At 35.7% G+C, this 16,021-nt stretch overlaps 1 protein-coding gene across 1 annotated transcript in view; it reads right to left on the reverse strand.

The window, feature by feature from the left end:
• Positions 1–16,021, reverse strand: part of LOC117394402 (phosphatidylinositol 3,4,5-trisphosphate-dependent Rac exchanger 2 protein-like) — a 142,899-nt gene that overhangs the window by 11,917 nt on the left and 114,961 nt on the right. Inside the window, exons 36-38 of the mRNA XM_033992638.3 lie at positions 9,803–9,869; positions 8,028–8,218; positions 3,028–3,130 (exon numbers count right to left, since the gene is read on the reverse strand). Of these exons, the coding sequence (XP_033848529.2) occupies positions 3,028–3,130; positions 8,028–8,218; positions 9,803–9,869 (361 nt within the window). The remainder of the gene's footprint in view (positions 1–3,027; positions 3,131–8,027; positions 8,219–9,802; positions 9,870–16,021) is intronic.

The following is a 16,021-nucleotide window of genomic DNA, read 5'->3' on the forward strand; positions in this document are numbered from 1 at the left end:
AAATTAAACAACAAGTGGGAGGTTTTGTGAAAAAAAAAGAAAAAAGTATACCTGGGAGAATAATGTAAGGATAATGGTGTTTGAATGGTCTGTAAACGTGAAGTAAAATAGATAGGGCCTATCCTATATGAAAAAGACCTGTTTCACTGATATGGACAGAGGTTGTGGTACTGAAATTGTCATGGAACTTGACTGAAAGAATCATACGAAGTACCGAAGTACCAACTGTGAAGACACAGGGGTCTATTTTAATGATTTGAACAGCAGCAGACATAAACAGGAGTGATTTATTGACCCACTTTAACATTAATATATACAACATAAATACAGAGAAATTAGTTCCTCGGAAAATTAGGTTTATACATTTTAGGACAGTAGTATTATAAATAAAAAGATCATACAACCTCAGTATAACAGCCATATTAGATCAGGTGTGAATGATAAGGTCACCAATACGCAGGGTTTATAATATAACATCACCCTACAAAAATGAAATCACTACCTCAAAATGTTGCCTGAGAGATGAAGCTTTGACAATGGCAGCCTTGTAATATTACTGACACAAAGGGTTCATTTTCCCTGATGATACCCACGTATGATGTCTGATACAATTGTAATTTGGGTATTTTGAAGGTAACTTTGATTGTGGAATTATATTATGCTCTTAATGAATGTCCTAGTCATGATTTACACAGCTGCAATAAAAGGGCTGTGAACTAAACAATACGTTAAATTGTTTTGGGATCTACGTGTTTTGAAAAAACAAGGTGGGACATTTATCCATTTCAAACTACTAACCTGCATCTTTGCAAAACTGTACAGCTAACATTGATTGGTTATGTAATTCAACTGATGTCAAAGGAAAACTACACTATTTGAACAATTAAAACAAGCAGATACTTGTATACAGAATCAGCACTATGGCAATTTTTGACTTCGCTGATTGCCTCAAAGTCAATCTGCATTTGTCATTGATATTCCCCTTTTGTTAATTCATATTCAGCAACAGATAATTCAGCTGGGATCAATTCATATCTCACCTGAGCCACAAACGGGGGAATTTGCAAATGGTATCTCCAGAATGTTTAGTTAGCTAAATACCTTATCTGTGTCACATTATTAAAGCTTTGCTGGGTAGCGTTAATGTAATTTACAAAGAATGCATGGGTTTATGGGTGCAATGGACAGATATATGGATTTGATAAACCCATGCAATAAAACCATGGTACACTGATAACCCTGCAGTAATTCAAAACAGTTTTGATTAAAAAGAAAAAAAAACACACTGCTAATCTTGGGAGAGAAAATCATACACTGTTATGCTATGCATATTGTTTGATTTGTTAAGACATTTACAGTTATTACCCAAGCATTCAAGTTAATATCAGATTCACAAGCCACTGAAAAAAACCTCTCTGGAATTGATTTCAAGGACGCTTGTTTTGCTATTATTCTTTTGTTTTGTTTTGTTTTAGATTTTTCAAAAGGGTTTAATTCTCTTTTCAGTAAATGCCACTTTTGTGTAAAAAGGCTTTGTGAATAAATAAAACATTTTAAAAAAATCAGGAATAGCCATGAGACCACCAAACTAATCCACCTTGTGTCATGTAGGTTCCTAAACTGGAGGCCAGGGACCGCAGGGGGGCCGCAGCACCCACAGAAACATTTCCTCTCAAATTACCCGATGATTCAATGATCCCCATACCAGGGATCAATATATATTTAAAATCCCTCATTATCATTGTTTACTTTAATTGCTTATGTTTTCTGATCTTTGGAAAGTTTCTGAAAGTACAAACTATATTCACCGCAGAAATATATTTTCCATTACTGTGGACATACCGTATACAGTATAGGAGAGAATATAGGTTGTACCTTCAGAGACTTTCCAAAGATCTGAAAACATAAGCAAGAGTACCCTACAGCTGTCTCTGCTGCACAGATGATAAGCCTGGTGGCATTGAAGCAGTAAAAGGGTTGGGAATTGTATTACTATTTTTTTTTTTAAAGCTCAATATAAACAGAAAATGCATTACTTTTCTAAAATCAACCAAAAAGTCCATTAGACATTTCACTTTCTCTTCATTTTACCCCAAATGTTTTCAGAGCAACTGACTTTGCCTTGGCAACCTAATTAGGTTTTGTATAGGAATACAATACTGGCCAGTACAGAGTCCCTTTTCTATTACGTTTTTTCCCCACAGTAATTTAGATAGCTTGTTGTGAATCTGGTGATATTTTGCTGTCATACAGATGAGCAGAATGGAAATTGCAGTGCCAATCCTGTTTAGTGGAACATGCTGCAACAACGATTCTGAAGTGGAAAAACGCAGCATACAACACAGAATTAAAAGGATCAATCATCCACTCACACCAAACCAACTACTGCATATACTGCTATTTGCTGATGTTTGCATTCCCTTTCTCTGTAAAACAGCCATTAGCATCGGTCACAGTTCAGACATCTTCCAAAGCCATCATCAAGACTACAGATAGAATCCAGTAGACAAAGATGAATGTAGACCAGTGATATTATAAGAGAATTAGAACAGCGAGCTAGGTTTGCACATCAGAACCAGCAATAGCTTTGCACATCTGGAGGCTTACTGTATGTTCCAGCTTGGGTCACAGTTACAGTAAGTCAAGTGGACTCAACTTTCTCCCACATATACAGATAGCAGGCATGACATAAAATGGAAACAAATAGAAATGACTTTCCTATATTTAATAAATGATCACTTCCTAGTTATATAGTATACAGGGTGTCCCATAAGTCAGGCATCATTGACTTAATTGTTAATACTGGTCGTCGCTCTGTTTCTTTCAGGTGTGAAATATCTTCAAGCAAAGGAAAAGGAACGAATTTAGATCAGTTTGAGCCATACCTTGAATGTGGCTGCCTGGTTATTACATTATGCAAGTAAGACTGATGCCTTATAATTATACTCTGTCAGTTAAATGCTTCATCTTCAAAGAGGAAAGAATCCTCCCTTTGAAAATAAAGTTCCCTGTTGAAGTTTCCCCTACCTGTTTGCGCATCACATCAGTGGCCTGCATGATGCAGCGAGGAGGAAGCCCGTGGCTTCTGGCAAGGAGAATGGCCTGCTCCAGAGTGACGCTCAGGGTGCAGCTACAAGTAATAAGAGATTAAACCTTATCAGCATTTTCAAGAAACATATGCCACCATGTGTAGTTTTAATCTGTGTTATTTCACTTTTTAGGCGGTTCAAGTAAAATGACTTTTTCAAAAAGTATTCAGAAACAACACTCATGTATGCATTCATACATTCTTACATGCATACATACAAATAAATAACTCTTTTGCACCTTTTGAAAAGGTATTCTTTTTTTTTTTTTTGCAACAATCTCTGATGTGTGAATTCTTCTTTGTATGTATCATTAAAATAAAGTAGAAATAAATGCAGCATAATTGTATACCAATATTAATTAATATAAATAACCTCATAACCTCCGCAAAATTTGGTCAAATATTTCCCGCAATTTTTGACAAATATTTCTGCAATTTCTTATTGGCCCTTATCAGTCAAGAAACTGCAAGGACCAGAATTTAATTTGTGTAATGAGGATACAGATCTACAGTACCACTGCCAATGATAACATCTGTCATGATCAAAGCAAAGCACACAATAAAAAAAACTAAAGGCTTCATTTGGTTGTCATGACAACAGCAGAGCAGTGACTAACAATGGCTTTTCCAGTATGTTACTTTACACTTACACCATACACGTTTACTTTTATAAAGGGAATACAAAATAAAAATAAAAATAAAAAACTAATTTCACAGGTCCTGGTGTTTAATTATATTTATGAATCCATACTGAATTGACATTCTGTTCATGCACTGGTATTTTTTTGCCTATACATTACATTTAGATGATGGATTGCCTCTGTCACTTTATTTCAGTGTGCACCAAACAACTGTTCAAAATGAGTTACAAAATGAGAGCTGTGGAACATCACGCAGACATTTAACTAGCTTTTAGCAGCAGAATGATTGCTTTTTGAGACAGAGATCAGGTGTGAGAGTGGTGAGGTGTGTTAACAGCAGTGTAAAGCACAGAACAAACGATATGATACTTCACTGTCTTTCACTGTTCCATTAGCAGATATATTAAGTGACGATAACATGACTGATAGTCAACTCAGCCACAGAGACACTCCCTAAACCATGCACTCATTTGACACCCTCAGCATGACACAGGTTTATGTTTTCTCCATTAATGTATTTCACATATATCCCCGAAATATTACATTTTACCAGTACATGTTTGGTGTATTATTTAAAATGTGTACCTCTACCACATATCATGCCAGGAAAATTATTTCTCTTTACATTTCTCAAGTAAAAAAAAAAAAAAAAAAAAAAAAAATGACTGAAGACTTAAATTGCTAGTTGACTCATTAACTTCACAAATCTATTGCAAAATAAAAAAGGTATCATGAAGCAATGTTACGCAAAGTAGAGTTACTACTGTGTACTGTACAAACCCAGAACCCAGTTAGTTGGCCATAAATTCAAATATTGTTCTATTCTGAATTAGAAATGGATATAAATTTTAGTGTCTGACTAGTCAGAACATCTGTACTCAAGACTGCAACTGGGAAATAAAGACACACTGTTTAAGGAATGGCAACTACTGATTGATAAATGTGCATTTGGAAGTGACAGGCATTTGGTGTTTGCAGAGCACCATAATGAAGGTAGCAGTGAGTAAGCTGTACAAACCAGAACAGGTCGCATGTTAGAACAATACGTCAAATTCACACAACTACCAGCACAGCATGGCAGTAACTGCCTCCAGAGCCCGCTCCTTCTCCACCCTTGCTCCACAGTGGTGGAATGACCTTCCTACAGATGTCAGGACTGCCCAGTCCCTGACCACATTCCGGTGCTTCCTTAAGACTCACCTCTTCAAACAGCACCTGTAGAACACCTCTGTTTGTATCCTGGGACACTATCACCCTTCATGTAAATGTGCTTTATTTTGCTCTTATCTGCCCCCTATTTTACTGCATTTAATCCTGTACTTCAGAATACTGTAATCTGCCAAGTGTTTAACCTGTAGTACTTTGTATTTAATCATATCCTGATGTAACTATCACTATTTAATCATATCCTGATGTAACTATCACTATTATCTGCTGTATTATGGAATTGTGGTTTGTCACACTTGTACTTTGCTTGAACAAAAGTTATTGTATTTCTTGCTCTTATTGTAACACTTGAAATGTATTTGTTTACGATTGTAAGTCGCCCTGGATAAGGGCGTCTGCTAAGAAATAAATAATAATAATAATAATAATAATAATAATAACTGATCCTGAACACCAATTACAGTGAGCAGGAAAAAGGATCATACAAATAAAAATGGCTTCTAGAAACAAGCTGTTCTCAGATGTGACTTTTATTCCACTTGTAAGCGTGGGTGTCATTCTCCTCCATCCTGAGACGAGTCATAGCCTGAAAAAACAGTTTCCATGTGTTTGTGCTGAATGTATAAGTGTGCCTGTGTGTGTGTGTGTGAGTGTGTGTGGTGTGTGTGTGCCTGTGTGAGTGTGTGTACACTAGATTTGATATCAGAGGGAATACTTCTTATTTCTTAAATTGAATTTCTCTTTTACAACCATTCATCTTTTGTCATTCCTAGATGTTACATTGGTGTGCTTATCAGTCAGATTCTCAACTCTCACAGGGATGTAGAAAATTGATCTACCTTGCCGACACCGCTGTAACATTAGAAGCCTAAGAATATGAATCAGAACACTAGCATTTTCAAAACATGACATTTGCATCCTTGCTTCCCGGTTTCCCCATCAATCTCCCTTTCATGCTTCTTTTATACATTTTCCTTAAGTAATTAATACACCCAGATGCCAGTGAAATGTCACTGTTTCATTATTACACAGTAGTGGGTTTAAAGGAACATGACCTTTTCATTTTTTCCCCCTATAAATACGCAACTTTCTCGCTGTTTGAACAAACCTACCTTCAAAAACATATCAATTGTGTAAGGATTCCCCCCCTCCCAGTTTAAATTCTTCACTGCTTTATGTCTGCAAAATATGAAAGGCTTAGGATTCTATTCAGTACCAGGAGTTACAACGCAGTAGGACATCCAGTATTTGAAAAAAAAAACCAAAGTGAATTCATGTTCCGTGTGTACCTTCTTAAATATCCAATCCTGATAGGTGGTACATTTAATAACTAGAAGTCAAGGGCATGCTCTGACCTTTCTGCGATAACAACCCACCAAGCTGTATCGATCCTGAGACTTATGCTTGATTAAGCTGCCCTGACACTTGCCACAATCTAATTGTGTTTTTATAGCCTCGCTTCACTGTCTTCACTGTGATTCAAAACTAGCCTCTTACACTGAAGGCCGATTACCTATTTACTAATACTGACTGATTGTTTTCTGCAATGTGCAGCAACAGCAATCAATTACAAAATGGCTCTGCAATTAGTGCATCATAGAGAAACTACACAAGCGAATCTTCTTAACGTACTGTACTATTGGGTCACCGAAAATAACTAAGGTTGTTTTTGTTTGTTTTGCACCCAATCTTGTATTTATTTTATTCAGCTGTTTAAATCTAAACAGAAAATACTTTAATAAGTTATTTATGTTAAAATAATGCTAGGCTTTATTGACATGATCAACCAACCCAGATAAAACTGGGAAGACAGCAAGTTCATTTAATTCATTCTTTTCACAGTAACATGGCTTCTGTTTGTTCAAGGACGGTGGCATTTTTTTGTTCTGGTGAGGGTAAATCAATTCACAGCAACATTAACTGAATATGTTATATTGGGTATATTTAAATATTGTAGTCTTTACTGTAACAAGTCGTGACAGGTACCATTTACAAAATGATGTACACTTTAACCCTGGGGGGCCTGTACTTTATCTTACTATACAAAATGAAATACCTGGCTAGTAAAGTTTGATTCTGAGCAAGCTGTCGAGATCTTTTAATAAAGTGCAATTTGATCGATTTTCATTTTTTTATTTTATTTATTCTGTCCGCAATTGACCCTTCAGATCTGAGAAGCACAGCATCTGCCGTGGCACATTTAGGAAAAAAATAAGTTTGAGATAAACTTGAAGATGGCAGGTACTAGAATTTAATTTGTCACTGCACACATTATGCATGCGTCACAGTAACTTGTGGTCAATGAATTGTGCTGGCACGTTGCCAAAGGTTAAAAAAGAACCTTAAATCTGAGAGCTCGTTCCTGATTTTCTATTAGGATACAGATGGCTCAATCCTCAGTGCTTAATCAAAATGTCAATCAAAAAAATAAATTAAAAAAAAGCCTTCAGCAGAGATCATGATGAGAGGAAGATCAATTTGTCCTGAGTGATGAGATCTTACAAAATTACTGAAAGACCTGATTGAATGAATACGTTTATAAAATGCATAAATATGTCACATAAGCACGGGGAAAGTGTGCTAAACCATGTATACATTTATATAAGGGTATATGTGTTATTTAGAAAATGATTCAACAAGTAACTCTGAATCTGAGGTTTGTGGTTATGCCAACTGGTTAGTTAATGATTTTTCCAAACTGGTTAAATAGTATTAATTTTATTTATTAAAACATTAACTTGGAAAATGGATGTGGCCTGTTTTTTTAACACTGTGGGGAAACTGCTAGCCAATTGCCAAGGCATAGTACAAGTATGGTGAGGGCAGTTTTTCCATAGTGGCAAATCAGTCCCAGAATCTGCAACCTGCACAGCACACCCCAACAAATGAGATGTTACCTGACAATATACTGATTTAAACAAATAAATAGCTCTTTCCAGAAATTTAAAATTTCAGTGCCAGAAGGGAGGCCCAATGAAGCACAGTTTGAGTCCCTTGATATGAACTTAATTCTCTGCTGGTCAGAGACAGATTTGCTAGGGTGACCTTTCCATTGCCAGATAACAATGTTCTTTGGAGCCGGCACAGATATGCTGAAAACAAAAAAGACACAATCTCTGATGCATTCCTACCGGTGGACACCGCTGTTGCACATCATGATGTGGCAGGCTCCCAGGCGGTTACAGAGCTCAGAAGCCACTGACAGCAAGCCGACCCCAGAGGCTCCACAGGCTGTGTACTGGCAGGCTGCCGTGCGCTTCGAGCTGAGAAAAGATTCTATCAATCGATAGAGCTCGTCCAGTGCATTGAGAGGCCGCATGAGCTGTGAGGCAGGAGAGAGAGAAGTTATTACACAGCTCATTCTAACAAAGTGCCAGAGCTATGTCTTCAAATTGCCAGATAACAAATGTAACCTGGCTTACAACTAACAATATCATACAAAATGCCCAAAGTGGTGCAGGTTTAAACCTTTTATAAAGGACAATCTGACACCAATTACAGTCGCAGACAAAAGTATTTAGGCTGTTAAAAAAAAAAAAAAAAAAAAAAAAAAAAAAAAAAGGGATTTCTATCATTTCTAATTGTTCTATTGGAAGATATACATTAAAGTAGAGATTCAGCTTTATAATAAAACAACGAATTATTACATAACGTGCATAACTTGAAAAATAACATGCAAATACTTTGACAAAAGTATTTGGGCACTCTTACATTAGTATTTTGTGTGCCTGCCCTTTGCTTCTTTACAGCTTGCAGTCTTTTTTTGTATTTTAAAACCTGTTCCTGGCATCTTTCTGGATATATTTTTGCCCATTCTTCAACACATACAGCTTTGAGTTCTGCAGTCGACTTTGGTTTCCTTTTTGCAACAGCAGCCTTCAAGTCAATCCACAACATCTCGATGGGATTCAAGTCTGGGGACTGAGATGGCCAGTCCATAACTGTAATCTTCCTTTTTTTCAGAAATTCCTTTGTAGACACTGAATGCTTAGGGTCATTATCCTGCTGGAATACAAACTTCCGTCCAATAAGCCTTCTAGCACTGGGTAACAGATGAGAGTGCAGAATTTCTTGATTTTTCACAGCATTCATTGATCTTTCTACAATACAAAGGTCACCAGTGCCTGAGGAAGAAAAGCAACCCCATACCATCACACAAACTCCACCATGTTTAACACTGGGCATGATGAACTTTACTTTAAATTCTTCTCCTCTCTTCCTTCAAACATATTGTTGCTTTCTTGGTGACAAAAGTAATATTTTGGATTCGTCTGACTATAAAATTTGGTTGAAGAAATCACCAGGCTTCTTCAAGTATTCAATGGAAAACACCAATTGCTTTCTTTTGTGTATTGTTTTTAAGAAAGGTTTGCATCTTGGTTTTCGTCCATGAACATTCATCTTTTAAAGGTATTGTTGAATTGTCCGCTCGTGAATTTCTTGGCCATCTTCTCTCAATTCTTGTATCAAATCTTTTGCAGTAATCCGAGGATTTTGCCAGGCTGCTCGAACGATGATTCTTTTTTTTTTTTTTTTTTAGAACAAATTTCCAGTTTATTTTTCAGCTGTTGATGATTACGTATTTATATATTCTATAATTATCATCAGGTGTTGGTTTTCAATCATGATAATTGTCAATAATTAGTAACTAATCGGTTTCATACAAAATATGTTGATTGCCCAAATACTTTTGTCAAAGTATGAAATTCGTTTTTGCATGTTATGTAATAATTTGTTGTTTTATTGTAAAGCTGAATCTCTACTTTAATGTACATCTTTCAATAGAACAATCAGAAATTACATAAATCACTTTCTTTGTGTTTTTTCTCCTTCTTTAACTGCTCAAATACTTTTGTCTGCGACAGTACATCTGAAAACGGTCTCTTTTTATTTTTATTTTTTTTACCTTGTCTATTAAGGCCGCTTTGGGTGTTGAGCTTGGAGGCAAATTTGATTTGTCCAGATAGAAGGCCCTGTTAACAAAGAATACAAATAGATTAATAGGATACTCTCCTCCTCGATACTGGGCTGAAAGAAAGTGTGCTTTTAATGAGGTCTTTATGTAACTAGAAAGACATTAGATACCCCAGTAATTAAACACAGAGGCATTATTTTGAAGGTGCTCTTAAGGTTGTTTAAAAAAATAGAAAGGATGGCTGGATTTAGATGTCCAAATCAAACACATCTTTGTAAAATTATTAGGTATAAAGAAGCAGAAATCTGTCACTCACTACAATGGGCTTTATAAAAAGAACTACTGCAAGCATTTTTAACTGTGGATATACTGAGTTATTCCTTGCTCCAAGCAAAAGACACAGGTTGAGATAAGTCATACACCATAAAAAACAAAAATGGAGCTCTTGAATAACAACCTGGTTATGTCAAAACCTCATCGAACTGGATTTCAGCTTTTGAATACTTTCTCTGGGGCCAGTTGTTTACATTGGTCACCCAAGGACTGTTGAAAAAAAGGGACAAACAAGGTCCAAAGCAGCTAGACATACACAGCAACAGAAATGTACTCAATTGTCTATCTCCAATAGTGTGTGACGTTTTTCGCACCATGTACTGTATATATCCTAGGTCACAATTGATTTAATAGAAAAGTATATTTTAGTATAAATGTTAATACTGTACATTTCCTATGACTGAAGTGTTGCCATTATTCAGTAATGTAGACACAACCTTTCTTTTTTGCTCATCGGCACCCTGTACTGTGAAAGGCAGCTTAGCCAATTGTAATCTTCCCTAAGGCCAATGTATGTAAAATTCTATTTAGTCAGCAGTGTGCAGTGTAAAGGGTGGATAATGAGTCTTTTTTTCCCTCCTCCCCAGAGAACCACCAAGCATCTCATCAATCAACCAGAGTGACCCGCCTGTCAGGTGTGTGATTGGGCTTGGTTTAGATGGGAATTCTGCAAGTGGGAAACCTTCAAAATTTAAAGAAACTTGCTCTTCTTAGTATGTCATTTCAAATACTTTAAAGATAGTAACATTAGAATTTGCTGTAGGTGTCTATCATTTATTTGTGTTGATGGTTTGAGTTTAAACTTGTACCATTATGGTTTTGTACAGTGTTGTGACAATGCACCTGGTACTGTTTGAACTTCCCATTTATTTCTACATTAGACACAATTAGAGAATATAGTTGCTTAGAAGTCATATGGTTAAAACATGCACATTTTGCCAGTGCTTTTACTAAAGGGCAAAATTCTGTAGCATTTGTATGTCGACAAATCAGTAGCATGCATGCATGCATGCAAGAATGTGATTCAAACTACTGTTTGAACATTCAAGGTGTAATACCAAAACACATAAGTGAGAATGTCATGCAGAAAATTACACTCTCCCAGTATGCAATGCGTACACATGCACACTTATAATGTTACTAGTCTCTGCTAAAAGACTATCATAGAGTTTTGAGATGCATGAAGAAGATCCCCCAGACTTTCAATTCCACTCTGCTGCATGCATATATATATATATATATATATATATATATATATATATATATATATATATATATATATATATATATATATATATATATATATATACCGTATTACTTCAATTTGTTTATTTTAAATTGATCAAATGACTGTGGCCCTTAAACAAGGGCGGCGATTACACCGTGTAACAAATTTTTTATTTTTTTTTGGTTCCTGGGTAGTGAGTGTTATTTCCTAATTGCTTATGCCTCAAAAGTATAGAAAATGGCTATTATTCCCCACAAACTTTGCTTTTGTGACCAGGACAGTGATATTTTGAAATTTACCTATTTCCAATGAGAAAACGGGCGAATTTGTGTCTTTTCGTTCACATAAAGTCAGAAAAAAACAACATATGAATCCAAATTAACATGTATTTATACTAAAGTAATACAAAAATGACTACAAAAGATTTAGAAGTGAGTAGTTTTTCGAGTCAGCCCCCAAATGTAGTCTCCCATCATGTTCTCGTTATACTGTCCTTGGTAGCGGCGTTCAAAGTCCAGTATATCCTGGTGGAAGCGCTCGCCTTGCTCCTCCAAGTACGCTCCTATGTTCTCCTTGAATTTATCAAGATGAGTATCAAGGATATGGACTTTGAGGGACATCCTACAGCCCATTGTGCCGTAGTTCTTCACCAGAGTCTCAACCAGCTCCACATAGTTTTCGGCCTTGTGATTGCCCAGGAAGCCCTGAACCACTGCGACAAAGCTGTTCCAAGCAGCTTTCTCCTTACTAGTGAGCTTCTTGGGGAATTCATTGCACTCCAGGATCTTCTTTATCTGTGGTCCGACGAAGACACCGGCTTTGACCTTTGCCTCAGACAGCTTAGGGAAGAAGTCTTGAAGGTACTTGAAGGCTGCCGACTCCTTATCTAGAGCTCTGACAAATTGTTTCATGAGGCCCAATTTGATGTGCAGTGGTGGCATCAGCACCTTCCGGGGGTCCCAGCCGTACTCATCATACTTCAAGGCGTCCAGCAAGGTCTTGATGCTGTTGTAATCCTCTTTGAGGTGCACCGAGTGAGCCAGGGGAAGAGACAGGTACTTTTTACCATTATGGAGCAGCACGGCTTTGAGGCTCCTGGATGAGCTGTCAATGAAGGACAGTATAACGAGAACATGATGGGAGACTACATTTGGGGGCTGATTCGTGAAAGTGATTTACAGTATAATCGTGAATCTCGAAAAACTACTCACTTCTAAATCTTTTGTAGTCATTTTTGTATTACTTTAGTATAAATACATGTTAATTTGGATTCATATGTTGTTTTTTTCTGACTTTATGTGAATGAAAAGACACAAATTCGCCCGTTTTCTCATTGGAAATAGGTCAATTTCAAAATATCACTGTCCTGGTCACAAAAGCAAAGTTTGTGGGGAATAATAGCCATTTTCTATACTTTTGAGGCATAAGAAATTAGGAAATAACACTTACCACCCAGGAACAAAAATTGTTTTACATAGTGTTATAAGAGGGCGGCCTTTATTAATAATGCAATACTTTACAAATGCTACAAATGCTATTTTATTACATGATTTAAAGCATTTTAGAAACGGCGCCATGAGAGCCTCCGATCTGCAGCACTATACTCTTGTGTGTTTTTGGGGCTTGAATACAGTACATTTACTGACAGTTAACAAGAGCCTATTAGGCGGGAGTTGGGAGGTCAGGGGAGTAATGTACCAGCGAATCAGGAGTGTGTATTGGTTGCTATGGGGCGGGACAAGAAGAGGAGAGAGAATGGTAGCTGAGAGTGATGCAGTTGTTTTTCTTAACGAAAAATATTACCTCTGAATATCGGTTTGATTTCTGTTAAAACTAAAATATATCCTACTCTGTTTTTTTTTCTCACTGTAATTTACCTGCTGGTTTGTAATTTCTCTGTAAGAGAAACCAAAACTAAATCTTCTCATAGATAGTAAGCAAGTTTTATTTATATATATATATATATATATATATATATATATATATATATATATATATATATATATATATATATATATATATATCTCTATCTATATCTATCTATCTATATATATATATATATATATATATATATATATATATATATATATATATATATCAAAATTGTACAGGACTGAGTAAAATTCCAATTGAATAAAAAAAATTAAACCCCCTACAAGAAGGTATCTTCAGCCAGCTTTTGGATAGCGCTTAGAGTGACCGGCAAAGCTCTAAATTCCTTGAGTTTAAGTTTTCACCATCCAAGCGGACGACGAGACAAACAGACAGCCCTTGTTTTATCCCTTGCTGTGTTGGCAGTGAACTCTGCTGGAAAAAAAGGGATGTGAAGCCAGGACTGTTGTGCTGTAAGTAGTTCATCTTGGGTTGTCTGTCGGGACTGTACTATAAAATAACATTTGCTTACAAAGGTGGGTGTACATTAGTTTGTATTGCATGCTGGATTGAGGCTGCAGTCTCTTCGGGGGTGTCACGTACATAGGCAGAGTTGCGCGTTTCTTTATTTTTTGAGCAGGGCTAGAAAAAAAATACCTTTACGTTTCTTTATTGAGAGCGGCGTTTATTCGAGGGCAGTGTCTATTAAAAAGCTGATGTCTGAGTGAGGCATTAATTCGAGGGTGCCGTTAATTCAAAGTAATACAGTATACACATATATATATATATATATATATATATATATATTAGGGCTGTCAAGCGATTAAAAAAATTAATCGCGATTAATCTCATGATTAAAAAAAATAATCTTAATCTCGGTTTTAATCGCATATTAAATTGTTACAATTACTACATCCATCTAATTTAAATTTGTTTTATTACTGATGCTATTGTTTTTATTATCCTTAACTGTAAATAACATTGTTTAAAATGTATTTATGTATTTATTTAACCAGGAAATTTACCCACTGAGACCACCACCAAAATGTACTAGGGGCAATAATTAAGAAATTACAAATACAAACAACACAATAAAATGTGCGGTTCAAGGTTGATCAGCAGCATACAGAGATCAGAAAACATAATACACAGGATATCTATTTTTAAATGTGATTGTGAACTGAAATAAATTAGTGTTTTTTTTAAATACAATTATAAATATGTAGTTATAGTAAGTACTTCTAGGAAATTAACTGTTAATTGTGAAGAGAACATACAAAAAAAGAAAACTGTCATCATATCCAAAAGCTGCAAACTAACAATTGTTAGGCTTTACACACTACGTGCAAAAAAAGGAGCAACACAGCCCAACTCATTTATTATCATGACATACTTAGCTTGATATGGGCTTGCAGCGATCCTGCATTTCTGTCGAAACTGGTGGGTTTAATTTAATATTGTCTGTATCAAAAGAGCTGCTAGTGTATTTTGAGAGATGAAGGCGTGTGCAGCACACAGCAGACTAGATGTACTCGTGTTTGATACTGGAACTCACTTTGACAGTGGACAAGTAAGTGTCTTTCTGTCAAGTGAGCCGTCAAAAAAAAAAAAAAAAAATCTCATTCATTTTTAGTGCTTTGCTCCATTAAGCAGTTCAGTGACTAACTTTCTATTTAAACAACAACTGCACTCAGACACTCAATACAATGTTGCCGCAGCCGGGATTGAAGTACGGTGTGCTGAAATGTTCAAAACACAGCAATGCGATTAACGTGCGTTAAAATAAGTAATCTCTAAAAACATTTACATGTTAATCGCAGAAGTTAACTGCAATTAATTGACAGCCCTAATTATATATATATATATATATTATATATATATATATATATATATATATATATATATATATATATAAAATGTGTGTAGCCCCAAATGTTTTTCCACTCTATTACAGGACGTAGTGACTCCTTACTATACCCTTGAACCCATGCATTAAGAGTGAAGCTGTGCTGTTTCATGACAAGATAGATTTACATTTATTATGTATTATCGTAATTCACAGTTCATAGCTCATCTTATTACTTTATTGTAATAGGTGGATGCTGTGTGACAATTATTGAGGTATGCATTTCATAGTACATCACTGGAATGTAATTGAATGTGATTTGTTCACCGGTTTACTCATTCATTTAATTACCACTGCATACACCAGTGTTTCTCATAAATTTAATTACCACTGCACATTATCAAAGTAACTTCCCAATTTAGTCAAAATTACAATGAGCAGTTTATAGGTTCAAGCAGAGTTAATAATCCATGTAATTGGGTCCAAAGTAGCTTATCACTTACAGGGCATTACAGACAGACAAGCATCGAAAGTATTTACTGCACATGCATCCGCTCAACAAAGGTTCTGCATAATCTGCTTTTCATACCCATTATAACAGCAAATTTAATAAAAAATGTTTCTGGTGGACTGGGCACAGAGTTCATTTTACAGCAGTTTATTAATTTTTTTTTTAAAAAAGCAGCATTATTTATCCAGCTCACGTATACAGAAAACATTCTGCTTCAGATTTCTAGCATGCATCTGACCTAATTATGGCTGACATAGAGCTGCTTATATTTCAAATTTTAAATAGCAGTGCTACATTTTGACAGACATGATTCACATTTAACAATTCAAGGTATAGAAAAATAAGTCTTTAAATTAAAAAGTGATGCCAGCCACTATATTCTGTTATTCTCATTGTTCCATAATTACTAAAGATGAGGGT

Source organism: Acipenser ruthenus, chromosome 3 (genome assembly GCF_902713425.1).
Source record: "Acipenser ruthenus chromosome 3, fAciRut3.2 maternal haplotype, whole genome shotgun sequence".
Classification (NCBI taxonomy): domain Eukaryota; kingdom Metazoa; phylum Chordata; class Actinopteri; order Acipenseriformes; family Acipenseridae; genus Acipenser; species Acipenser ruthenus.